Below are 26,856 nucleotides of genomic sequence, written 5' to 3' on the forward strand. Positions count from 1 at the left end.
GGAGCGCGGCTGCGGGTACCGGGCAGCGGCTGCGGGCACCGGGGAGCGGCCCGGCCGGGAGCGGCTGGCTCTGAACGGACGGGCCGGGCCTCTGAACGCCTCCGCGCTCCCGCCACAAGTTTGTCCCGGGCGGCCACCGTCGGGCCCTCCCCCGCCCCCTTTCCCCGGGGCGCGGCGCGGTCCCAAGATGGCGGCGCCCGGCGGGGAGGGGCGGCGGGGCCGGGGATGGGTCCGGGCTCCGGGTTGGGGTTCGGGGCCTGGCTGGAGGGGCGGCTGGAGGCGCTGGGCCTGGACCGGGCCGTCTACGGGGCGTACATCGAGGGACTGCTCCGTGAGGAGGAGAGCGACGAGGAGCGGCTGGAAGCGCTGCGGGGCGTCCTGGGCGCCTGCCTGGTGAGGGGCGGGAGGGGGGGACGGGGCGAGGGGCCCGAGGGCTCCCCCAGATTCCCCCGGGCCTCAGCTCTCTGTCTTCCCGCAGCCCTGGGGGGGAGGCGCCGTCCCTGGGGTCCCCAACCCCTCTGGGCCCTCCGGGTGTTGGTGGGGAGGGGGCTGTGCCGGTTCTGGGGGGTCAGGGTCGGGGCTGTGTGTGCGGAGCTGCCCGCGGGCGCGTTCAGAAGCGGCTTTTAAACAAGACGAAGGTTCCAGAAATGCTGCGGGGCCGCTGTGTGCGGGGGGGTCTCGTCCCGCTCCCCCCTCGCAGCCGGGTGTCCCCTCCCGGGCCTTGGGATCGGGCTGGAGCCCAAACACCTCCGGGCCGGGCAGGGCTGTCCCTCGGCTTCGGGGAGGGCTCGGAGGGTGCAGGAAAAGCTTTTCCTCCCGTGGGTCTCTCCTGGGGGGCTGTGAGGTTTGCACAGCATCCTCTGTCCGGGGGGTTTGGGTGTTCGGGGGGAGGTGCTGGGACTGCTCTGCCGGGGCTGAGTCCCCAAACGAAGCCCAGGAGCACAGAGCACAAAGGGACTGGGGAGCTGCGGTTTGCAGTAAATATATCCTGTAAATCTTTATGTTCACAGACCACACAGCATTTAAAATCGTTTTTATGAAAAGACAGAGCACATCTTCACTGCCTGCACGGCCCTTGCCCACCCAGGGCAGGGTCTGAAGGCTGTGCCAGCACTGATCTGTGCCCAAAACCATGGAGAGGCCAGGGCTGCATTCTGGCAGTGTGAGGGGCTTTGGGAAGGCTGCCCCCAAATACCCGAGGTTAATTAACTTGTCTGTAATTACTGCACTGACTTTATTTCATCACCAGAGGCTGAGCCCCTGTCTGATCCTTACCCCGGGGCTGCTTTCCCTCCTGCTGATTCCCCTCTTCTCTCAGTGTCCTTCCTGGGTGCTGCTGGATCCCTCCTGGAGCTCTGGGCTGGCTCTGTCCTGCAGGAGTTGTCCCCAGCCCTCTGCCTGCTCCTCCTGCTCTTCTCTCACAGCCACAGCTCAGTTCTGCTTCATCTGCAAACTCAGCTGGATGCTTCTGCAGTTGTAAAACCTCTCTGCCTCTTGGGGCCTCAAACTTTTAAATTGCTCTTTTTATTCAGTGCATTTTCTTTATTTATAGATTCTGTGCTCATTTCTGTATGGAATTCTAAAGGAATGTTTTATTTGGTCAATCTGGGCCCTTTCTTGCCAGGATTTTTTTCTTTGTTCTGGTCACAGATTCCAGGTAATTTTTGATACTTTTTTGCTGTTAGTTTTTGGCAACCCTCACACAGATACATTTCAGGTGACCTCAGCACTGGTGTCCCCTGGTTCCTGACAATGTCACCTGCTTGTTCCCTGTCACCATTTCAAATCCAGACACTGGGAACCAGGAGATGTTTCTGTTCACTTCTTCTCTCTCAGTCAGACAGAATCCAGCTTGATGGAGTTCTCCATTTTCCTCTGCATTTCCTCACCTCCCCTCTCCCTTGGGGCAGCCCAGCTGGAGGTGTTTGGTGGCTCCCCTGCTGCAGGCAGAGTTTGTTTGCTGGGAGCAGAGTTGGGTTCTGGGGGTTCTGCACAGCTCCTCCTGTCCTGGCTCAGTTCCCCCCAGGGGTCTCTGTCTCTTCCCCAGCTCCAGGGCTGTTTTTTCCCTCTCTCTGGGATCCCTGCAGTGTTTCCCTTTTGCCCTCTCCCCTCACACAACAACCTCCACCCCCTCATCAGAAGGTTTCCCAGGTTTCTGCCATTCCTTTCCCTTCCCCCTCACTGACAGATTTCCCTGCTGCACAGTGCTCAGGGAATTTCTCTCACCCTTCTCTCCTGGCTTAGAAAGCTGCTCCTGGTCCTGCCAGCCCTGATTCCAGTGGCTGCCATCCCAGTGCTCAGGGGAGCCCACCCATCCAGGAGAATGCTTTCACTGGGAGTGTTCCTGGCACTTAAAAACCTTCACATCTTCCATGCCCTGCTGATTTTCCTTCTCTTTTCCTGCCTTGCTGTGTCTCAGGGCAGACAGATCCCCTCTGGCTGGTGGTTCCATGCACATCACCTCCTTGAACTCTGCTCCTGTGTTCCTCTGAAGGTCTCAGTGTCACCTCCTGCTGGGCTCAGCCCTGAGCCCCCCATTCTTACTCCTCAGCTGAGCACCATCCTGTCCTGCATCTGCTCTGGTTAAAGGGGGGGGAGCCTGGTCCTGGTGGGAACCCCAAACCTTTCCTCTTTCTGCTGCCCCTCTGTGTGCAGATCACCTCCTCTCACAGCCTGGAGTGTCCCCCCCTTGTCCTTGTGCTGTCCCCTCCCCTGTGGACCTTGTCCTTCTGTGGGTGCCCAGCCCTGTGGTGTCACCCTGTGCTGGTTCTGCTCCTGTCTCTCTGTTACACTCTGAGGTTTTGTGTTTGGCTGTTGTAGGCTGGGGGTGGGAGCAGCTCTGGAGCCAGGGGGAGAGAGTTGGGGGTGTTCAGATGGAGAAGAGAAGGATCCCATGGGGAGACCTTAGAGCACCTTCCAGAGCCTGAAGGGGCTCAAGGAAAGCTGGGGAGGGACTTGGGACAAGGGCCTGGAGGGATGGGATGAGGGGGAAGGGTTTGCAGCTGGGAGAGGGGAGATGGAGAGGAGATCTTGGGCAGGGAGGGAGAGAGGGAGGGAGAAATTGTTTGGGGTGAGGGTGCTGAGCCCCTGGGTGCCCAGGGAAGCTGGGGAGCAGTGCAGCTGCCCCAGGAGGAGCAGGAGGGTTTGCAGGCAGTGCCAGGATCCAACCAAAAGCCCACAGACACTCCCTGCCTCTTGGACATGTGCCTCTTCCCAGTGATGTGCTGCTGGCTCTGCCCCTTCAGAACTCTTCTCTCTTTTATCAAATCATGTTTCTTGCCTGGATTCAGCTTCTCCAACCTGAAGTCTCCTGTTGGGCAGCTCTTGCAGGAAGGCTGTGACTGTCCTGAGGCAGAGCAGTGCTGTGTGGTTGGACTCAATGATCTTGGAATTCTTTTTCAACCAGAATGATTCCATGATTCTGTCTCTCACTGGAGTTTGAGTTCTGGTGTTGGTTCCCCAGAAGCTGGAGCTGGGAGTGCTGCCTCGTGCTGCCTGGGGGGGTTTCCTTTCTCTCCTCAGTAATGAACAAGAGTTTGAATTCCTTCCAGTGCCACCTCCAGAGATTGTGTGTAACACTCCAGGCAGGACAAGGGGGACAAGAGTATAGAATCCCAGAATGATTTGGGTTGGAAGGGCCCCCAAAGGTCCCCCAGTCCCAGCCCTGCAGTCTCAGGGACACCCTCACCCAGATCAGGGTGCTCAGAGCCTCCTCAAGCCTCACCTTGAGCATCTCCAGGGATGAGGCCTCAGCTGCCTCCTGGCAATGTCCCTGCTGGTGACAACTCTGGGGGTGTCAGCTCTGGGCTGTGCCCACCCAGCTATGGTGAGATGGCTCAGGAGGAGCCCGTGCAGGGCCTGGTGCTTGGTGCTTGGTGCCTGGTGCTGGGGTGGTTGCACCAGGAGCTGTGGGACCCACGTGTGGTGGGAAAGGGATGCACAGAAGTGCCCAGACTGCTGGGGGTGCCCATGACATCTTCCTGCTGGGGACTGGCACTCTGGTCCTGAGCTGGGTCTGTCACCTGAGTCCTGTCTGCACAGGCTGACCAGTTAACCAGCTAACCAGTTAACTAGTTAACCAGTTAACCAGAAGGTTTTGTGTGAAGAGCTGCACTGCTGGAGCCTGGCCCTGGGTCCTCAGATTCCTCACACTTGATGGGTTTGGTATCAGCTCTCTCAAATCAAACCAGCTTTGCTCCAAGACTCAGAAGTCTCCTTTCCCTCCCTAGGAAGAAGATCTCATAAATGATGTTTGCAGGGAGGTGGTGGAGAAGTGGGCTGAGTCTCAGGTTGTTGACACCAAAGAGAAAAAAGAAGGTACAGTGGGTGCTGGGTGTGCCTGTGTCCTCCTGGTGGGAGCTCAGCCCCACACTGCAGATCTGACTCCCTTCTCATTGCCACTGCTGCTTATTTACTGTTTTGTCTTGAAACAGGGAATGAGGATGAGTTCCCTTTTGGCCCTCCCCAGCATTCTGCTGCTCTTTGGGCAGAGGAAGACCTCATTTATTTATGTATTTATTGATTTCTGTAGGATTTTTTAAATTTCCCTTCATGAAGCAGCTGGGGCTGTTTCTCTTGACGTGACCATGCAGGGATGGCAGCTGGTGCAGGGGTTGTGGTGTGAGGAGCCTGTGCTACTCCAGTAGCAAATATTTTTATACTGCTTTAACTACACCTGCAGAGAGCTGCACTGAGAGCTGCCCCTCCTCTGCTGCTCACCAGGAGAGAGGCCCAGCACTCACCAGGAAACCATCCTGATTTTCCTCTCAAAATCTTCTCTTTAAAACTGTCCTTTTTTTTCCCCATAAGTGCGGAGAGCTGGGGGAGGCTGCTCCTTTCCCAGCCCTACTGGGTATCTAGATTCAGGTTAGATGTTAGGAAGAAAGTTCTTCCCCATGAGGGCAGCAGGACACTGGAATAGGTTGCCCAGGGAGGTTGTTGGTGCCCATCCCTGGCAGGTTGGATGGGGCTTTGTGCAGCCTGGGCTGGTGGGAGCTGTCCCTGCCCATGCAGGGGATTGGATCTTGATCTTTAAGGTCCCTTCCAACCCAAACCATTCCATGATTCCCAGCCCTCCTGCAGCTTGGAACCCCTCAGATTCACCCCTTGTCTTCCTCCACCTCCTTGCTGTGGATGAGGGTTGGTTCTGCTCACTGAGCAGAGCTCTGGAGTACCATGAGCTCAGAGGCTGGAGGGTTTTTTCTGGCTGAAGCAGAGTGCAGGGGGGAGTTTGTAACCTGCCAAGTGCACAGCCCCACCCTGCCCTCCCTTTTGGCTAAATCCTGCTTTTTGTTGGCTTTGCATTTTCTTGTTGGTTCTGGTTGCAGACAGAACATTGTCACTGGCTGATGTCATGCTGGAAATAGTTCTCCCCGTGGCCCCAGGCCTGTGGTTTTCTTCCTTGTCAGCCCCTCAGTGTTTCAGAGCTCAGGGACTGAACCACCATTGGCTTTCCCCAAACATTCCCTGAAGCTCCTCTTGGCCTCACCTCCCCTTTGGCTGGGGATGGGGCAAAGTTCTGCTCTCTGCACGTTAAATCAAATTAATCCTTCTTCTGGGGACAAGAGAAAGGAAATTCTGGAGCTGCTGCTGGGTGCCTCCTGCTTGTACTGTTGGTTACCCACAGGGGTTTTTCTTACTTGTCACAGAAAGAAGGGGGCAGGATGTGTCTGGGGTGTAAGAAAAGCAAGAATTTCATTATTTCACTGTGGATAAATCCCCAGTGGAGTCAGTGTCTGCTTAGAGTAACAGAATCCTGAGGAGAAGTTATTAACAAGCTTTAAAAAACAAATAAATTGTTGTCAGCCCCCAAATGTCATTTCAAGAGCTGGGCAGCAGTGTCAGAGGTGAGGAGCAGTACGAGGCCATTCAGTTGCTCATTGCCCTTGGTGAGTAGAAGAGACAGAATTTAACTGAGCAGCCACCTCGGCCTCCAGGATTTCTGTTTGGTGGGGTTTGAAGTGTGTGGTGAAATAAAGTCTGAGCTGCTGTTCCCCAGCAGTTTGGAGGAAAATGGATTTTCATCAGGAGAATCTTGCTGATTTCAAAGCTTTTATTGTGAGCCTTCTGTGCCCCAGGAAAGCAGCTGCTGGGGCAGCACAGGGAATTCCTCCTGGGGAGGAGAAGCTCCTGCTCCTCCCATCCTCATCCTCAGCTCCCCAGCAGCAGCTCTCAGAGGCTCTGGGGGGTGGGGGATATTTTTTGGGTGAGGATTCTCCCTTTAGCTCAGTGCAGATGTCCCAGGGACATGCACAGGGCTGGGCAGGGGGGTCTGGCAGCCTCACCCTCTGAGTCTCCTCCTTGCCAGATGAGATCCAGGCCATCACCAGCATGATGGAGAAGCAGGCCAGGATTGTGGTGAAGCCAAAGGAAGTTTCCCAGGAGGAGAAGCAGAGGAAAGCTGCTCTCCTGGCTCAGTACGCCAACGTGACGGATGAGGAGGAATATCCTTTGCCTGACCCAGTCAGGACCTGGTGCTTTGCAGGACAATTTTTATTGAAAAGCTCCTAAAACGAGCCCTGTGCAGTGGGGAGAACTGGGGGAACTTTTCTGTCTTCCTTCTCTGTTACACAATATCTTCCATGGAAAAAAGCACGGAAGCTTTTTCTTCTCCTGGGAGTTTTCAGTGCCACGAGCACCTCTGGGGAGGTTTCTCCCCCAGTCCCACACTCCCCACCAGCTGGGCCTCACCTGGGGGAGGCTTGCCCAGCCCCGGAGAGGTGGGATTCACCTCCTGGCCACTCTGTAGGGAATGTACTGGATTTTCTCTCTTCCTTTATGGAGAGAAAACCATGGAAAAGCTCCTGTTTAGAGAGTATGTGTGGAGTGGGAGAGTTCAAAGTTCTCTCTTTTCAGTGCCTTAATTTTTAGTCTTGTTGTGCCTTGGTAAAATGGTTACTGGCCACGTTTTGAGCCAGGTGGGGCCGTCGAGAGGCACAAGGTCATTGCTGATGTCCAGATTTCCTTAATTCTCTCACTGGTGAGGATGAGCAGGATGGATCAGTTGGGGCAGCAGTAAATATTGGATCAGAAAAATGTATCCTTTGGATCAGTGACCCAAGTTTGCTGGGAGGAAGGCCGCTTCCTCCCCGAGTTTCCCACCTTTCCTTCTCTGTGGTGATACCCCCCATTTCCTCACAGCCACCTCTTGAGTTTGATTCATTTCTCTGTTTCTGTACCCTGTACCTTGCTCCTAATCAAAGTCTGAGGTCCATCTGCTCCCTGCCCCATCTGCACACCTGACATTGGTTCTCTCCTTCTCTTTTCTCTCCTCTGTTCCTTCCCTTCCTCTTCCACCCTCTCAGCAGCTTCACAGAACACAATGCTAGGAAGAATAATCCTCCCAGACAATCACTTCCATGTTAAGTGTCCAGAGAGGTAAATCATGTCAGGAATTATTAAAAGTGCAACAGAAACAAAACATTTATCTGCAGCTTGTGAGGCCATGGTGCAGTTGAGCTTTAATACTGAACAAGGACCCTGGACCTCACATTTTTTCTCAACACAGTAATTTGGGACATTCCTTTAGCTTACCCACTGGCAGATCTAAGAGAGAAGAAGTTTTCTATCACATAACTAAAAAGTGAAACCTAAATTCATAGAATCCCAGACTGGTTTGGGTTGGAAGGGACCTCAAAGCCCCCCCAGTGCCACCTCTGCCATGGGCAGGGACACCTCCCACCCCTGCCATGGGCAGGGACACCTCCCACCAGTCCAGGGGGCTCCAAGCCCCATCCAACCTTCAACACTGCCAGGGATGGGGCAGCCACAGCTTCTGGGGGCAACCTGGGCACCCAGGGGCTCAGCACCCTCACCCCAAACAATTTCTCCCTCCCTCCCTGCCCAAGATCTCCTCTCCATCTCCCCTCTCCCAGCTGCAAACCCTTCCCCCCCAGCAGAGCAGATTCCCTCTCACCAGGTCACTGCAGGATGTGAGACCTCGATTCCTTTTTTTTCCTCTGTTCCTCATTTCTCATTCTCAAATTCCTTACCTGCTTGGCGAGGAATCCAGGCAGGAGTCTGAAGGTGAAGGGGAAGGTTGAATGACCCATCCCATGTGCTGAGGGCAGCACTCAGAGCTCCAGAACAGTCTGCAGGGTGAGCAGAACCCATCTGCCCTTAACACTGCACCAGCGCTGTTCCGAAACACGAACGTGGAGGATGTGCTGAACGCCAGGAAGCTGGAGAGGGAACTGCTGCGGGATGAGTTCCAGAAGAAAAGAGAGCAAGATAAACTCCAGCGAGAGAAGGATAAGCTGGCCAAGCAGGAGAGGAAGGAGAAGGAGAAGAAAAGGACACAGAAAGGCGAGCGGAAGCGGTAGCTGGGCTTCCCCAGGTCAAGGCCTTACATGAATTTCAGTACCATGTGTGTTTAAAAAGCAGCAGAAATTCTGGGCACGTGGCTGGCGAGTGGCTCTTTGGAAGCATTTTGGATTTTGGTTTTTTCCTTTATGTAGCAAAAAAGAAAATTCCCAGCACCTCGTGAAGGTGAGGTGTGCCGTGTGCTTGTGGTGTCAGATGTCCCCGTGGGTTGTTGTGGCCATGTCTGTACCAAAGGACGGTGATGTGACCATGTCCGTGTTCTGAAACTGATTGATTTTCACTCCTAACCACTTCGAGCGAGGCAAAACCAGACGTGGGAGCTGTGGCAGAGGCTGCCCAGACACCCACCACCTCCTGCCAGCAAACAGCTTGTTGAGAGGAGAGCAGAGCCCTGCCCTGAACTGTCCCTGAGGACACGCTGCCGCGGGGCAGGAGTGAATTTATTTACAGTAGCCTTGAAAACAAAAAATATTTGCAAATCCTGGGATTTATGCTGCCAAGAACAGCGCAGCATCTTCATTCTGGCTGAGCTCAGAGCAGAGGGTTTGGAGCTGACCTCAGCGAGGGGGAGTCCCGTTCTGCAGCAGGAGGAAGGAAAGGGAATGAAGTATCGATGATTGCAGCACCCCCGGGCTGCGGGTGGGCTGAGCCCTCACACTGCTTCAGGACTTCGTGTGGGAAGGTGGAAAACTGAGCTCCGGGGCCCAAAGGTCTGACTGATTCCTGCAGCGGTGCCAGGGGGAAGGGGGGGCTGCAGGTTCGGTGCTGGGGGGGTCAGGGGGTCGCTGGGTTTATCAGGAGCTGAATGCTTCTCTCCCTCCAAGGGCTCATTACCTGCTGGTTCTGGCCGGTTTTGTTTCTCACCTCTGGAAAGAACACTAATTCCTGCAAACTGTGAGGGAGGGAGGGACCCAGAGCAGTTCTGGGGGTGCAGGAGCACAGCACTGCTTCCTCTTGGGGTTGGAACAATAAAACTTGGCCAAGAAATGGGTTCTTCTGTCTGTGGTGTGTGTGGGTCCCCCCTGTGTCCCTCAGCAGCGTTCCCAGGGGCTGCCCCATTGCTGCTTTCCCAAGGCCTGGCTGGCACTGAATGGGCTCTGCTGTCCCCAGGGCTGGGTTCTGATCCAGCCAGGGGTACTGTGGGGGTCCTGGCTGCAGTGGGATGGGGAGAGGCAGTTGTTGAGGGAGGGGTGTCATGGGGTGCCCCTCAGCACCTCCTCTTCCTGGGGCCCTGGGCACCAAACCATGGCTCAGCACCCTGGGCCCTGTGGGTGTGAGGACACTGACAGGGATCCAGTGACCCAACCCTTCCCCTCCCACCTCGGTTCCTCTGCATCCTTGTTCCTTCCCGTGTTCCTGCTGTCACCTGGGGAATGTCCCCAGACCTCTGTGTGACAGTGGGGTGTGGGCTGGGGGGCAGAGCTGCAGAGCACAGCCCCTTCCTGCTCAGGTGACAGCAGCGTTCACCCCCCCCGTGACAGGACCCAAACCCCCTCGCCCCGAGGGCTGCAGGGTTGGAGCAGGGCACAGTCCCACACCCCAGGAGCTCCCTCACACGGGGGGGTTCCTGATGCAATTCCTGCCCTGCACATCCCAGCCCAGGGTGGGTTTGGGATGTGTCTGCCCAGCCAAGGTGTCACCCCCTGGTTAATAGAGGGGAGCAGGAGCTGGAGGTGCAGCCCCAGGGGCTCCAATACCTGGAGACAGTGCTGGAGCCCAGCAGGGTGCTGAGGCTGAACCCAGACTGGTTTGGGTTGGAAGGGACCTTAAAGCCCCCCCAGTGCCACCCCTGCCATGGGCAGGGACACCTCCCACCAGCCCAGGGGGCTCCAAGCCCCATCCAACCTTCAACACTGCCAGGGATGGGGCAGCCACAGCTTCTGGGGGCAACCTGGGCACCCAGGGGCTCAGCACCCTCACCCCAAACAATTTCTCCCTCCCTCCCTCCCTGCCCAAGATCTCCTCTCCATCTCCCCTCTCCCAGCTGCAAACCCTTCCCCCTCATCCCATCCCTCCAGGCCCTTGTCCCACGTCCCTCTCCAGCTTTCCTGGAGCCCCTTCAGGCACTGGAAGGTGCTCTAAGGTCTCCCCATGGGATCCTTCTCTTCTCCAGCCTCAACACCCCCAACTCTCTCCCCCTGGCTCCAGAACTGCTCCAGCCCTCCCAGCAGCTCCAGGGCCTCCTCTGGAATGGCTCCAACAGCTCCGTGTCCTTCTGCTGATGGGGACCCCAGAGATGGATGCAGAGCTCCAGGGGGTGTTGGTCAACAGCAGCTGAACAGGAGTCAGAGTGTGCCCAGGTGGCCACCAGCATCCTGGCTACTGTCAGCACTGGTGTGGCCAGCAGGAGCAGGGCAGGGATCATCCCCTGTGCTGGGCACTGCTCAGGCTGCACCTCCAATCCTGGGGTAAGTTTTGGGTCAGAAAAGGGACACTGAGGGGCTGGAGGTGTCCAGAGAAGGGAAAGAGAGGTGGGGAAGGGTCTGGAGAACAGGTCCTGCAGGAAGAGGCTGAGGGAACTGAGGGTGCTGAGTTTTGAGGAGTCTGAGGCTCTCTACAGCTCCCTGAAAAGAGGGGCAGGGAGGTGGGTGCTGGTGTCTTTTCCAAAGTGAATAACGACAGGACCAGAGGACATGGCCTGAAGTTGCCTCAGGGGAGGTTTAGATTAGACCTGAGGAAGAACTTATGTCCTGAGGAGCAGTCAGGTCTGAAGGGGCTGCCCTGGAGGAGTTCAGAAACCGCCTGGCTGTGGCACAATCAGAGAACAATCGCCCTTCAACAAAAGCCAGTTTATTTTTGCCGGCCTCAAGGCAGCAGAGTTCTGTCTGTAACATCAACACGTCCTAGGTTAAACACAACAAATGCTAAGGCAGTGACAGGCGGGGTGAGGTTGTGCTTTGCTCTCCCTCCCGATCTGCTCACCCTGGCAGTGCTGCTGCTCACTTCAGTGATCAGAACGGTCACTCCGCTCATTGGGTTTCTCTTTCACATCATCTACTAACGATTTCTGTGGTGCCATCCCACCTTTTTGCATATCAGGATTTCCAGAAGTAGGAAAAACAGAGACATTTAAAATACCCAGGTCTTTAGGCAAGGACAGCTGAAGAAATTTAATCCAGACATTATAAATGCGATGCCACAAGTCTTAAAACTCTGTCTCTCCCGAGCCACTTCATACCCACATCTCCCATAGCCAATAAGTTACTTCTAATCTGTACAGATAAAGAGAGGCAGAGAAACACCAAGTAATAAAAGCTGTCCAAAACACAGAGGTGAACTAAGAAGTCTAAAATATGACAACCAAATTCCAAACCGAACAAGTGAAAGCCTAACTTTAAGAAGACCCAAATTTCAGAACCGTGTGATACCTCTTCCAATCTGAGTGAAGGTATTAAAAGCAAGACTCATCATTCCAGCTGCTGCACAGCTTTTTAAAGATCATCCCGTGTGCACAGCAGATTTGATTACGTTTAAATACTTTAAAACAGAGGTTCTTTTTTTTCCCCCAAGATTTGAACACATTTACTAAATTGCATGGTTTCACAACAGCAATTTTGTCATACCAGTAATTTAGTAGAAGCCAGTGCATCTCCTTCCACGAACTTAGATTCTAAAATCTCAAATTCATAAATATTTATATTTTAAATAGTTAATTTTATATGAATATTGGGTATTCTTAGCATTTTTTCCTTGTTTCCAGGTTCTAGTTTGATAAGAAAAAAGAAACATTTTTGCATCACAATCTTCTCCACCACTGACCAGACACCCTGTTAGACTACAGTCTTTAAGAATCATTATTTTAAAACCTATTTCCTAAAGCAAAACTGAAAGAAGTTATGGGAAGAGTTGTACACCAGGTTTCACCTGCAGAAGTTAAATAATATCTTGGCTGCTAATTATTCAGTCTGATTATTCTTTTAAGTTAACATTCACCAGTACAGCTTTACAACATTCTCATGCTGCCTGTCATGGTAACAGTCGAATTAGAACCTGAGACCTCTTAAAGCAAATTCAACTTCTCCTCAAGGCACAGCTTTAAATACGAATATTAATATTCAAACTTTACAAATCATTACAAAGAATCAGCTGTCGCCTCTCTGCACAGTGGGTGAAGAGCAGAGGGGCTCAGTTAGTGTTTGCTGCCTTCAGCCCCCTGTCCCGGGGCCCTGCCGGCGTTCCCAGGGCTTTCTCCTCGGGTGTCCCAGGGGGAGGTTTGGGCAGGCTCAGCTGCAGTGCACACCACAGAGCCGTCCGCGTCCTGCGCGTGGCTGCGCTCAGCTCGCGGATCGACAGGGCCAGAGCAAAGACATCTGCAGGGAGGAGAGGGGGCTGAGGCCTCACCCAGCACCATGCTCAGTGCCTCACCGTGCCTCTGGCTCTTTACAGGGCTGGGAAAGCTGACTCTAAGCCAGCAGAGGTTTTCAGGCCCTCACACACAAGCCTGGGTGGATTTGAGGCACTTTTTGCTCCCACCTGGTGAGCTCTGGTTCCACAGACACTCAGAGCATCTCAGCCCTTCCTGTGAGCTCCCTGCTCAGTGTCCCCACCAACCCTGCTGGGCCCAGAGAGGATGCTCTGCCTGCCTCACTGAGAGAGGTGAAGGAATGGCCATTTATGGCTTTTTATTGAAGCACACAGATCATCCACCACTTTAAAATAAAGATTAATGTGGTGCAGTGGTCCATGGATTCAACAACAGAGATAATGCTTGGATTTTATTTCCAGCCTGTGTGTGAGGAAACCAATCTGACACCCTCTTTCCAGGTGACTCTGGGCCACGCTGTGTGTGGCTGCACAGAGAGCACCTGTGTGCCTGGGCACTGCCACGGGGGCTGGAAGAGTGGAGGACACTTTGGGATGAAGTCTGCTCTTCCCAGTCCTCATGCTGAGTCAGCACAACTGCAGCTTTATTTTATTGCAGAAATCTGGCACCTACCTTCAGCCCTGGATGCTCAGCTCCTGGATGCTCAGCATTCCCCTCTTGGTGGTCCCTTGGGCAGAGTCAAAGGCCAACCCTCACCCCTCACCACCCTTTTCACCAGCTTGTCTGGCTCTGCTCCCCAGGGTTTCTCTGCAACCTGTCCCGAGATCCCCTCCCTCCTCCACCACCCCTCTGCTGTCACCACCCTAAGTGGCTGCAGGGAGTGGGACAGAAAATAGATTTTGGTAACTGGAAAATCACCATGAGAATGCACTTGTCCAGCACAAGTGCCACCCAAACAATGTCAGGTGGTGGTGTTCGGAAGGGTAACTCCAGAGAAAGAAAGGAAAGAATACAGTGGGAGGACATGTGGGAGGACATGATTATCAGCTCTTGTACTTTCAGAATTCCAATTTTCACACCAAACTTTGTGGGATCCAGAGATCACAGGAATGGTGTCATCTGGACTGCCTAAGAGAAGCTAAGGAACAAGGGACACATCTCAAAGCTGTGAGAGATGGTTGGCACCTTGGTCACTACCAGAGAAGGGAAAGTCCCACAGTAATAAGGAAGAATTGTTTTAAAGGCTCTGCCTGAATGCAGCACCTGGGAGTTGCAGACATTAAAAAGGTCTTTTCTCTCTTCAGGAGATGATCTGCAACATCTATACCCTCCTGAAAGGTCTTGAGCACTAAATCCAGGGAACCACACAGCAGGGGTATGGTCAGACAGCTCTGTGAGGCCTGACTCTTGTTCTGGGTGACAGCTGTCACTCCATAAATCCTTTTTCTGATCACTGAGCTTCCTTTTTTTTCTTTTTCACTGCCCTTCATTAAGTGATGGAAATAATTTATGAACAAATGTCAGATACTTCACAGAGTTCCACATCTTCAGTCTGGAACAACAGCAGAATTTTTCAGCCCCATGTTGTGTGTGAGCACAACCTGTGTGGGGCAGCTCAGCCCCAGCTGCTTCCCACTGATGTAAATCTGTGTTGCAACTACAGCAGGGGAGCTGGGAGAGGGGGAGACCAGGGCTCACCTCTGGGTCTGGTATAAAAACCAAAGTTCTGGCACAGGGGACACAACAGACACAACAGACTGGCCCAGCCTGGTAACTGATACTTAATATCAGCTGGGATGGAAGGGAGAGGGGCTGTGGAAACAAGGTGTGGGAGGGGAAAAGCTCTTCTCATCAAAACAGAACGATTAACAACAAAGCTCTGTTTAAGAGAGCTTCTGCAAGGCCCTCTCAGAGATGCAGCAAATGCAGTGATTCTGTTCAATAATCTGACAAACCCTCCCCAGGAGACACAACAGGCTAACACATCTGGAGACAGACAGTGGGGAGGATGAGAGGTACCTCAAGGGGCAGCTCTTTAGTTAAACAATCAGATCCTCTCCTGAAAAGTTCTCTTCTCTTCTCCAAGCAGCTGGACCAGGGAGCAGATCCTGAGGTCCCACAGCTCCTTCCCAAACCACTTGTTTTCAGAGAGCTCACTGTTCTGGTTCAGGAGCAGCACCAGGTAATGCCAGTACCAAACAGGTGCCTTTAACACCCCAAAAAGACCCTTTCATCTTAACAAGTGACATCATCTCAATTACAGTAAAGAGAAACAAGAATGAGGTCAAAAGACAATTTGCTATAGTGTATCTTTGGAAGCCAACTTGAGAATTACAGAAGTGGATGACAAAAGTGCCCAAAGAGGTAAAATAAGCCATCTACTTCTGCTGTGGAAAGAGAGGCAGAAGTGAACAGAGGACTCAGGAGCACTTCCAACACCAAGCAGTAGGCTGGAGAATCACCAGTCTCAGGAATTCATTCTGCCTGACATCTGAGAGGAGGGGATGTGTCATTCTGCCCTAGTGAAGAGTGAAGCTGAATATTCTGCATGTTTTGGGTACTATGAAGAATAAAACCATTCTAATATAGCTTTGTGTGCCTGTGCTAATGGCAGCCTGTGACAGAACGTGCTTGAAGAGGAAATCCACTCATAACTCAAGGTCATCTTGGGCTCTGTCAGACTGACCATGGAGATCCCAAGAAGTGTTTTGTGGAACAGAGAGGGAGAGGTGGGATGGGAGCAGGAACATGAGGGACAGAGGGAAGAAAGAGGCAACAGCTTAATGTCATCTCCCACCCCAAACCACGTTACAAAAATCCTCAAAAAGCAACAACAACCCATTACTTCTCATTACTTGCTTGCTTATTAAGTGAATAAAGCCAATCCAAATGGATTTAACCCCACTGATCTCTAAAACCCAGTTTTAATGTCCTCTCCAAACTCTGATCCAAACCCCACAGTTTGCCTTTCTCTAGATGCTGAAAAATAAACCAAAACTTCAACACAACCCCCACACTTCTTTTTAAATACAGATTTGCAATATGTGTAGAATTTTGGAGCTACCTTATTAAAGTATGTAAGTGTAACTCTACCTCTGTCATCCTGGCACCTGGGAGCTCCTTGCCTCTGTCGATTTGAAGCATTTACAATTTCATCTTTCCTGCGGGAGTGCACCACATGGATCACCTCCAGGTGCTTATCCAGAGCAGCAGCAATGTTGGCATGCAGGGGAGAGCTGCGCAGACGCTCCATCTTTCCAAGCAAAGTCACAACCTGAGGAACATTTCACACTTTATGGGAGTTCACACTCACAAGAAAATGAACGAGATCAGGAAGAACAGGCTAACAATAACCATGGTTTTCTCGTGAGAACAGTTCATAAAGTTATCATTTTAGATAAGTTTTAGATTCTGATCTAGGAATTCCTCTCCTCCCCACCAAAGCTGTAGAACCCCTGGGTGTGCACAGCACAACAAAGTCCAGTATCAGGACTCAGATTTCTGGATAATATTGGATGCCTGCACCTTGGGGACACCCAGGTACCAGGAGGTGGTCCCATGACTGTGTGCATTCCTCTGAGCCCTGTGCTCCTCCCTTCCCTCTGCCACAACTGTCCAGGTGAAAGCCAATTCCCCTGGAGCAGCCAGTGTGGGCCCAGGGGATCTCCTCATGCTGTGCCAGCCCAAAGCAAGGGCAGTGTGGGAGAGCAGCAGCCCAGCCCTGACTGGCTAAAGCTGCTGTGGAACCACAGAGGATACTGAGCACAACCACTCAAAAAACATTCAGCTTTGATTAGTTCATTGAGAATCTGCATCTTTGTTTATCTTACAACAGTGTCATTACTGTGAATTCTCCCCTTGGTGAGTGATTCCCCAAGCCTGGTTCACAGAGCTCTCCAAAACGTGGCTACTGGTTATAAAGAAATAACACTCAAAATGCCAAAATGTTCATATTTGTTGGGCAAAGGCTCCACATGAGGAGCTCCTGACAAGGCTGATGGTCATCCACAGCTTACCAAACACAAGGTCTGGGGGCACAGCAGAGAGTGACTTCCTGGTACTTCCTTGGAACAAAGTGATTTTTGTTCTCCTGCTATGAAGTGGTTTTAGCAGCTGATGACACAGTGAGGGACCTGAGGTCCCCTCTCCATCAGCTATGTTTTGCTCTGGAACTGAGAGCAGCTCCAAGTGGAAGTCTCAAATGAGGAAACCAAAGTGACCACCAAGAGGATTTAACTGGATGCTCCACACCACTGAAACCATCCCAGATTCAGCCAGCTCCACTTCCAGTTGAACTCTTGCACCAAAATTTCTATTTGGCCATCACTGGGATGTTAGAATCCAGGTCTAACAGCCTCACTGTGCTTCTGAGAATCCTTAAACCTACTTTTCAGTTGCTACCTAATAAGTGTTGGAGGTGCTGTGCCCTGATGGTCTCTCAAATGGCCAGAGAAAATTAAATCCTGTTTTTAGGTGCAATTCTAAAGTACAAGGCCAGGGAAGCCTGCCTGAAGTGGAAACATCCCAAAACTGCTCTTTTGGGGTCCACCAGCACACCTCCCAGCTGTAAGAACCACCCCGGCAGCTGCTCAGGGCAGGCTGCAGGAGGCAGCCCCGGGGCTGGCAGGAAAGGTGCTGAGTGTCCTGGCTGAGCTCAGCACCTCCCCCAGCAGCAGCTGCTGCTCCCCCAGCTCAGCAGCCCCCCAGGGCTCGCTGCCCTAGGATCACTCCAGGCTCACATTCCTGCTCCTCCAGGGCTCCCTGGCAGGATCTTGCTGGCTCAGAGCACAGTACTGCCCCCAGGCACCAGCAGTGGCCACCAGTGGCTCAAAAGACACCAGGCATGCTTGCCCTACACCTTGTGGCTGTTTGAGTTAAGCAGCAAACTAATAATGTAGAAATTCAGGCTGAAGTTGCCTCAAATCTCCATTCTGCATGAAAGAAATCAAAGACTCTCAAGCAAATACATACCGAAGTCTGACAAACCCTGAAGTTGCTTTTTTTCCTCCCCAAATACCTCCTCTAATACAGAGTCTGCAAATCTGTACTGAGCCTTCCATAGCTCTGCACTGGGGAGGTGTGGGAGCTGTGCAGAGCTGGGCTGTGTGCATCCTGCTCAAAGAGCCTCCCTGCTCGGTGTTCAACAACAAAGCTACCCCAGGAAAAGCTGCTCTGATCACTTCACAGATCTCACATTGTATTCAAATTGTCTGCAAGAAGTTCAAAAGATTTTTTTTTTAAGCCCCACAACTCACTCTGGCTTGTTCACGTAGCTGATCCACAATTAAACGATCAACTCTTGATGGGTTTGATGTCAGCCTTGGGATTGGAGTGTTGTTAGCACTGGAAACCTTTTTCCCTTGGAAATTCTTAGCAAGAGCTGATTCAGTCTGTGGGAAAACAAAAGGATAACTCCCTAAGAATGTAAGCTGCAAAGTGTGCTTTGGGACAGAAACAAGAAGAGCTATCAGATACACTTTTTTTTCTTCCTCCCTTTAGGATTTTTTATTTTTGTTTTTTTTGGTTTTTTTAAGCAGATAATGAGGATTCAGGCATTTGGGATTTAATCCTTTGGTTAGACAATCACCTGTTTTAAGTGAAAACCCACTGCACTGAAAGCAGTTTAACTACAGTAATTATGCCAACACAACGTGGTTCAGAACTGCTGTCTGTGTCCCCTACACTCTGACTGCAGCCTCTACTGATTCTGCCTGTAAATGAAGTGGAGGCAACTTGTAGAATTACAAGGCAAAAACCAATCAACCAACAGGTGTGGACCTCATCCACAAAATTAAATTGTTACAGTCTGCAATTAACCTAAATAGTGTACAGATTTGTCAAACCACAGAAAGCTGTTTGGTAAAGTGAACCCCATTTCATTTAGTCATCAAATTTCAATTACTTTGAAACCTGACTGCAAGGTTTCAGATTTCAGCTCCCCTCAGCCGATGCTTTTGTCACTCTGCAACACCAGGAAAAATTTAGAGCTTGCTAAATTTGTTTTTAAATTGCTTTTCTTAGATTGCCTTGTGGTGGTCACTTTTGACACCCCTCCCCTCCACCCCACTCCCCCAAGTCAAGTTTCCCCCTCAGGAAGTCGCAGCTCCAGAGTGTTTTTAAATATCAATAGCAGCAGAACTGGTGAAGTTAAGGCAGCTTCTACATCCAACAAGGGGAGACACCTTTCAGCTCAAGGGTTTTGTATTACCCTTTCTTAGGCCTGCATTTCCGTGGGGAAAAAGCCTGTTTGGCTTAAAACTGGGTAAACAGGAGGTGAGAAGAACTTGTGTAAAGAACTAAAAGGTCAGGGCCTAAGCATTTTCATTAATTCTGGAAAAGATCAATGTTTAGTCTCAAATCAACATGTAATTAATGGATTTGCTTTCTAAGTTTCCAGATGCTTTGTGAGCCCTGCAGCACCTCAGCCTCTAGACTGTGACTGGCACCCAATTCCTGCCTGAAGTGCATCATTCCACACAATACTGAGACTCCCAACCAAGCTACAAACCTTCAGAACTTCTGCTTGCAGTCCCAAATGTTCAGGGAAGCAAAACTCTTTAACTTTCAAGTCACACTCAGCATTTCTGCTTATAACAGTGAGAATTACCCATGACTGGTCTGAACAGGATATCTGCATCAAACCTGGGATATGACATATTAATTTAATTTTTTTACCTTCTTTCTTTCTTTCTCCAAAGCTCTCCACTGCTCATAACATTCTTCTAGTCTAACATGAAGCTCACTGGAAGGCCCGCTACGGGTTTTCACTTGCCTTTGAAATCCAAACGCTGGTGCAACACCAGGAAAAGAAGTGTCACCATACACCTTATCGTTAAAATAAGGGTAGAAACGTTTCAAGTCATCGTGGGAGAACAAGTCAGGAGACTCCACCAGGGGGACAATGGAACGGCCAAAGAGCTGAGCTGACCTCCAGGGGAAGGCGTTCGGCCCCAGCTGCGGATTCCGCCTGAAGTCCCCCAGCACGCAGCTGCTGGACAGCCCTGGAGCTGGCAGGCAAGTGACAGGATTGATGGTGTTACTGTCCCCACTCCCCTGACGGAGACTGAACTGACCCTGAGCCTCCACCAGGTCTTGGTAGACGTTCTGCAGGAAGCCCTCAGTGTGTTTGTGTCCCTCCGGGTCGTAGCGCTCGCCGGGCTTCAGGTGGAAGCGGTGTTTGTTCATGGCTTCCATCACCTCCAGCTGCTGGGCCAGGTAACTCTCACTGAACCCATTGGGCTGCTTCAGTTTCTTTTCACTCAAATACTCAATGAGATTCTCCTCTCCACTCCTCACCAGGGCTTCCACACAGGCTGCAGAGCGAGCTCGTTCTGTGTTATAGCCCAAATCAAGGCTGGAAAAAAAGGAAGGGTTGTCTGGGCAGTACTTGTGAAATAAATTACCTCCGAGGGAGAAGTTTGAAGATGGTAACTGCAAAAAATCATTAGGGTGACTGGAGCTTTTTGGAAAAGCTGGAAGATGATTATTGAGTTTCAACAAAGGATTTGGATTCTGAACTGGGACAGAAGCAGCAGCTTTGGTCTGAACATTCACCCACGCTGGCTTCCCAGGAGCAGCTGCTGAGGGGCTGGCAGAGTTTGGTAACAGTGGGAGGGATTTACAGTACTCAGAATTCTGAAGATCAGGCTTGGAGAACTGCTGCTTTTCCACACCATTTGCACAGTCACTATTTCCTGAACAAGCTGCAAAAGATTTTAATCCATATTCAAATTTTTGCCCAAACTCGGTGCAGAACGAAGCTTCATTTGCAAACTGTTTTTCTGATAGAAGTCCTACAGCTTTGGGAAGTGTAAAGTTTGGCTGATCTGAAATTGCATCTTCTATTTTTTTCTGAGTTCCTGATTTAACCTGAAATAATTTAGTGTAGGGCTCTGTGTCCAGAGATGCTGCCTCAAGGCTTCCATTGACTAACCTCTTGTTTTCCTGGAGGCCACAGCTGGTGCTCTTGTTAGGCTTTGCTTTGCTAGCATGAGAATACTCAGTGTATCTCCCACAATCTGGGTTTTCATTATATCTGTGAAACTGGGGGAGAAACATTTCTGCCCGTTTCTGGTGAGACTGGGCCTCGGGTGCCTTGGGACACCCCTTCTCTCTCCCATAAGGATAAGCATCAGCTCCTGAGTCTTTGATCACCTCTGAGAACCCCCCTGGGGCTGTAAAGGTGGTTTTCATGTATGGATAATTCTGATAGATGGGTGTTGTCTTTATATTCTCATTATTCTGCACGCTGCAACAGCTGACACGATCATTCCTAGGAGGGTACAAACACTGCTCTTCAAGGTCTAGACCAGGAAACCCACGATAACACTCCTCCACCTTCTGCTGGGATGGCAGATTACCACTTGGCAGATACTGTTTTTCAGCAGCAGATACAGATTCACTACCATAAAAACCCTGTGGTGAGACAGCTCCAACAACTGGTCTTTTAGTTTCTGGCAACAGGTCATGGTGGTCTACGAGTCTGGGTGCATTCATGGGCCACACTGACTTCAAGGTGGGAGGGCAGCTCCTTCAAAGAGAAGAAATGCTCAGTTAGAATCTGACCTGAGGGCTCCTCTTCCAGCCCCAGATGCACAGACAGGTTTGAAACCCCAATGGATTCAAGGATGTCTCCAACTTCTCTCCACTGCTGCCATCTTTGCAGTTTCCCCTGGCTCAATGAGAAGCTGACTGAGGGTGTGGAGCTGCAGGTGATGTGAACAGACCACCTGTGGGCAGCCCTGTCAGGAGATTGCCCAAAACCACTAAAATACTCCTGGTTAAGCAGCAAGTTAAAACAACCACACTTCCCAAGCTACCCACATCCTTCCAAAGCCACATCCTAGCATTGCAGACAATGTTCCTCTCTCTCATCTTGCTCATTGCTTCAGACTCTACTGTGTTTTATGCTGGCTTACACTGCTTCCTGCAGGTAAATCAAGAGTAAGCATCTCAGCACATTTCCTTTCCTTCTGCTAATTACCATGAATTAACACAGGACAATCAATCACTGAGTGTCAAGGAAAGCTGTAAACAGACTAAGTAAAAAGTCATTACAGCCACAGCCAAATTTGGCAGCCCTGAAGAGAGAAATCCAACCTGAACTGTCTGAAGCAAAGGAATTCCTAAGGTATCTCTGGATCAAGACTCTCCACTAATGTTTCCCTCACTCAGCCACGTCTCAGCACACAGCCAGAAATCATTGCAATGTTGAGAAAAGACAGAAAGGAAAAGCAGGGTCTGACTTGGGAACCACGAGAACTGGGTTCCCTTTCTAATCCCTCAGACCACTCGTGTTCAGGTCTCAGACCATGAGCTCCCATGGGGACACTGGAATCCAGTCCCTTTATCTCACACTTTTATGACCATCTGATGGCTTCTTCTGGTGCTACAACAGGGGCTTCCTAGACCTGACTCTGGGAGATGCAAATATTGCTTAGCTAACATCAAGAAATAGTCATTTTACACACAATCCTTCCCTCCTGACAGGTCAGGAAAGTGTGAAAGCAACGTTCTGTGGTTTGGGTATTTTTTCTGTGAACTGAAATTATTTAAGAGAGAAACTCAAGGACTGAATTAAATCTTTCTCCAAAATAAAATAATAACAAAATAAACAGGTCAAGGTATGTATACATATACAAGGAGACTTATTTGAATACAGGAACTTGTTAGGGACTCATTTTAAAAATGCCAATTAAAAAGCTCTGTTGACACCAGAAAGGTAGAACCTACCATATCATTTGAGTACGCAGAGAAAACTGAAGTATCACAAGCAAAATAGAAGAAAAAGGGGAAGGAAGGGAAACTCTAAAGCACATGAGGACCTGCCAGCAGCAGACACAAAGATGCCTAACAGAACAGCAAGGAGAGTTTTTGTCAGGGGATGTCACTCACCCCTCAGCACAATATGGCTGTGATTTATCTTGTTCTTCCAAGATGTTAGACACGAGTCCATATAAGTCTGTTTCACTGCCATAATCATTCCTTTCAGGTTGAATCCTGAAAACAAGAAGCATATTAATTAAAACTTTTACTCCCTTCAAAATCATTCCTACCCTAAGCCAAACAAATCACCCATCTGCTCCTTCAGGAGAGGCATTCCCTCTGCCAAGACTGAGTACCTGGACTTGACGCTGATCTGGGGCACAGGAGGCTGCTTGGCATCATCCCCACAGGTAGACCACGGGGTGTAGAGAAGGGAAGAGTCCACAGATGCAGAGTATTCTGATGCTGAAAGAGCAGAGCTGTAGCTCTGAGGGAGATCTACATTTTCTTCATTCTGCATTTCATGTACAACACAGGTATTAAACACATCCCCTTGTCATTTCACCATGTCACCTCCTCATTCTAAGCAGCTGTAACAGTTCACCCTTGGAGGAACCAGAGCACAAGAAACAAGCAAGCCATATCCTCTGTCAGGCTGCTCCAGGTCCCTCTGCTGGGATCAGTGCCCAGCACATGGACACAAAGCAGTGAAAACCTGGGGCCACCACAGCTGCCCTGGTTTCTGACAAATGATCACTTTTAAGAGAAAAGGAGCATTTGCTTGTTTGCTTTAAACACAGTAAGTCTTCTCAGCTCTTTGAAAAATTTTCACAGTTTTTTCACAGGATTAAATGTTGAAGTTACAGAATATGCTCCTTTACAGAGCAAAGCAGTCTAGCAGCTACAGGGTGCCACACAAGGGCAGGGTTTATTCCCCACAAGGAATTCCCTTCTGCATGGACAGGTGACTCCACTTCACCTCTGGGTTCCCCAAAGCTGTTAAATACTTTTGTAAGCAAAACAGTTGTCAGCCCAGTTTCAGCCCAGTCACTGGACTGCAAGCCATGGAAGAACAAAGTCTAGGGCAGAGCAAGTAACAGGTCTGTTCCTGGAGGTATTGGGAAGGAGTCTGCACTTGAATCTTTCAGTTTGGTGTAAAGTTCATGGCCAAATGAGAAGTCTGATGTACCTGACAAGTCTGAGCAGCAGCACTGCCAGGCTGGTTCATGTGAATGTTTGGACTCCACATCTGCAGTGTGACACAGAAGAATTTGTTGCAGTACCCAAGTTTCTCCCTCTTACCCACCTCCCAGCTTTCCTAAGTCATTTCTCCTCACTTTTTTGCCTCTGTTCACAGAACAGAGACCACAGTGAAACACTGTTCTGCTAACCACCACACACTGCTGTAGCTGTGACTGTATCAAAACCTCACTGTCCTGAGGAACATTATGACAATAAAGATCCATTGTGACCAAATCAAACCCTGTGATTTATGTTCATAAGCAACTGCATTACAAATATTTTTGACCATTTTGTTTAAGGCAACCCACACTCTTACATCAGATGTAAAAGACTCATTTGTAATCAACTTCACCTGTGATTTGTAGCAGCCATAGAGTGAGCCAGAGCCTGTCACCACGTTACTGAAGGCATCAGTCAGCCTCCCACCAGCTTCTGCACTGCTCCAGCAGCAGCTGCCACCTCTGAATGCAACCTTGGGCTGCACAGGACAGGGGGAAAAGTTATATACAATACATATAATTATATATAATATATATAAAGTTATGTCTGGGAGGTCAGAATCATACATTCATCTGAGAACTGTAGATTTTATATCAACACTACCTTCTTACACACTTTAATTTACCTGTGGACACTGCACCATCTGAGCTTTCATGCAGTTAGATCTAAATATTGACATTAGAACACTTTCATATTTGCCTTTAGGGACAAGCTTAACCCAACAAGACAGAGAGGTACAGATGAGGAGGGGCCCTGCATTCTCTCCAGTTCCATCAGATGAGTTTATGAACATCTGAACCACCAGAAGAACATCAACCACAGGAGTGGGAAAACCATCATCCTTCTCACCAGCAGCAGAGGAGTCACTCAGCCTCCTGCACATCACTCCACACCTCTCACCCTTTCAGTTTACGTTACACCAACACCTGTGTGTGAAATTCCAGAAGCTCCACACAGACCCTGGGAGCTAGGGTGGAAACCAGTCTTATTCTGTAACTACCAGAGGAACAACTTCCACCTAAGAAGCAGCCCTCTGCCCATCACCAACCTGGACAAGCTCAGGCAGAGCTGGCCAGTGGGAGCAAGGAATGAAAACAAAACAAGAAGTTAGGTGTCTTTTCACCCCTCCTTCAGGTGAGGTACACAAAGAAGATTTAAATTACGACTAGCAAAAAACCCTCAACATTAGCTCACAGTAAAAATGTTATTTACACAATATTTATAATATTACCACAGCAGCTCTCCTGACATGCTTACTGAATTTAGAAAAAGTTGAAGTTTCCCAAGACCAGTGTTCTGAGAGCATTCTGTATTGAGCACTTCCTCCATAAAGATGTTTTTCTGTAGCTGCCTCAGGCTGAGAACAGACTCTGCAGCACAATCTTCATCCCAATTTACACCGATGCATTAAGAGAGGTTTTTCAGACCCGTTTTACAGCTCTGTGGCCACGGTGAGTGCGGAGCTCAGCGGTGCTGCTGACACCGAGCCAGGACACCCAGCACCTGCCTGAGCTGTGACCGCAGAGAACGAGGAAATGGATGGGTATGGGGAGGTGTCTGGGGCACCCCCTGCACCCACCAAACCACACGCGCTCGCTTTTCGCCCAAACAGGATTTTTCCAGACACTGAGATGTTTTCCTGACGCTTCTGAGCTCAGTTTTACAGCACCCATTACCACAGGTCGGGCCCAGGCTCGGACAACCTCGGCCCGCCCCATTCAGCAGGACACCGAGGAAAAATCCGGTGGTGGCATCACACACCGCGGGGGAAGGGTGGAAACGCCTCAACCCCGGTTCGGTAACCGGCGCTCAGGTGAAGCCCGAGCCCCGGAACAGCTCCGGCTGGGCTGCCCGCCGGGCCTCTGACTGGAAGAGCTGCCCTGCCCTGCCCAGTCCAGTCCCGTCCCGTCCCTCACCTCCATGGGTGACCCCGCGATGGCGGCGGTGACAGCAGCTACCGGCGGCGCGCGCTGCCGCCTCCCCCGCGCGCGGCCATGGCGGGAGGGCTGAGGCTGAGGCGAGGCTGAGGCTGAGGCGACGCGCAGCCGTTGGCCTCGCGCTGGGCCAACCGCCGCCCCGCCCCGCCCAGCGCGCGCCAGGGCCGCCCGGCCAATGAGGAGCCGAGCGGCTGCCTCGTGCCTCCCCCCACCGCGTGACCCGCTGCCTTCCCCACGCGGTGCTGAGGCACAGAGCTCAGCATGGCAACAGAGCTCGAGTTCTATTGGCCCTGACCGCCAAGGCCCGGCCAATGAAAAAACAGTCTGCGCACCCGGCCCGCCAATGAGAGGCCGCGGAGGCGTCGCTCACCCGGAGACGGGTCCGGGGCCGTTGGAGCGGTGCGGGGCCGAGCGGGAGGCACCGAGCGGTCCCTGAGAGCCGCGGGGCTGGCACCGACCTGGCTGCTCTGTGGGAACAGTGCTCGAGCAGCCCCGGGCGCTGTAACCCCCTCAGCCCTCTGGCACCCCTCGGGCCGTGTCACCCCAGCAAGCGCTGACACCCTTCAGGCCGTGTCACCCCCTCAGGCCATGTCACCCCCTCAGGCCGTGTCACCCGGTCAAACCCCGTCACCCCCCCGGCCCTGCCACCCCCCCGGCCCTGTCACCCCTGGGCCCTGCCCTCAGCTGTCACCAGGCCAGCTCAGCACAGTCCTGCCCAAGGCCAAACCACCCCCTGACTCCAGCCCCGTGCGCTGCCCATGGGAGCAGGAGGAACCCCCCCATGGCTGGTGACAGTGACACAGTGACAGTGACAGAGCAGGTGGCCCTGCTGTGCTGAGCAATGGCCCAGGGTGCCCCAGAGCCCCGGGGCTGCCGGGCTGGCAGGAGGAACCCCAGGGAGCAGCCCGGTTCTGGCAGCAGCCTCTGCATTGCCCACTCGTGTTTCTGTGTACTCATCCTTGCTGCTGGCTTGGATACTCTGCCAAGCGTATGAATATTGCTGTTTTCACTTAAAAATCACTGAAGAAAACCTAAACCCCCTGAAACCAAACCGTACATTTGTTTTCAGTTCTCAAGCTATTTGCTTTTTTCTTTTCAAGCTATTTCACAGTGTCTGGGGACGCCACTTTGGCTGCTCTCTCTCCGTCAGATCAAGGCAATACGCAGATCTCTTCACCAAGACAGAGGCACCAAGTTTTGTATGATTTGTGGGCATTTGTGCTGCCCTACATCTCCCTCAAAGCCTCCATCCAGCCTTCTCACCCCCTCAGTCCCAGCCAGCAGGTTCACAGGGAGGTCAGCGGGGTGAGATCCTGCCCCAACCCC

At 51.4% G+C, this 26,856-nt stretch overlaps 2 protein-coding genes across 2 annotated transcripts; one reads left to right on the plus strand and one right to left on the minus strand.

The window, feature by feature from the left end:
* The first annotated feature begins 210 nt into the window (after nt 1–210).
* CCDC43 (coiled-coil domain containing 43) lies at nt 211–9,313 on the plus strand. Its single transcript, XM_030465848.1, has 5 exons — nt 211–393; nt 4,230–4,317; nt 6,308–6,443; nt 6,978–7,036; nt 8,134–9,313. The coding sequence occupies exons 1-5, from the start codon at nt 226–228 to the stop codon at nt 8,319–8,321; spliced, it is 639 nt and encodes a 212-aa protein (XP_030321708.1). The 5' UTR covers nt 211–225; the 3' UTR covers nt 8,322–9,313.
* Nucleotides 9,314–12,447: 3,134 nt separating this feature from the next.
* MEIOC (meiosis specific with coiled-coil domain) lies at nt 12,448–24,248 on the minus strand. Its single transcript, XM_030465760.1, has 8 exons — nt 24,219–24,248; nt 23,946–24,071; nt 22,708–22,865; nt 22,481–22,585; nt 19,262–21,116; nt 17,842–17,976; nt 15,680–15,860; nt 12,448–12,632 (listed from the first exon to the last, which is right to left on the minus strand). Exons 1-8 carry the CDS (start codon nt 24,246–24,248, stop codon nt 12,448–12,450), a joined length of 2,775 nt encoding a protein of 924 aa, XP_030321620.1.
* Between the last annotated feature and the right edge of the window lie 2,608 nt (nt 24,249–26,856).

Source organism: Calypte anna, chromosome 27, assembly GCF_003957555.1.
Source record: "Calypte anna isolate BGI_N300 chromosome 27, bCalAnn1_v1.p, whole genome shotgun sequence".
Taxonomy (NCBI): Eukaryota; Metazoa; Chordata; class Aves; order Apodiformes; family Trochilidae; genus Calypte; species Calypte anna.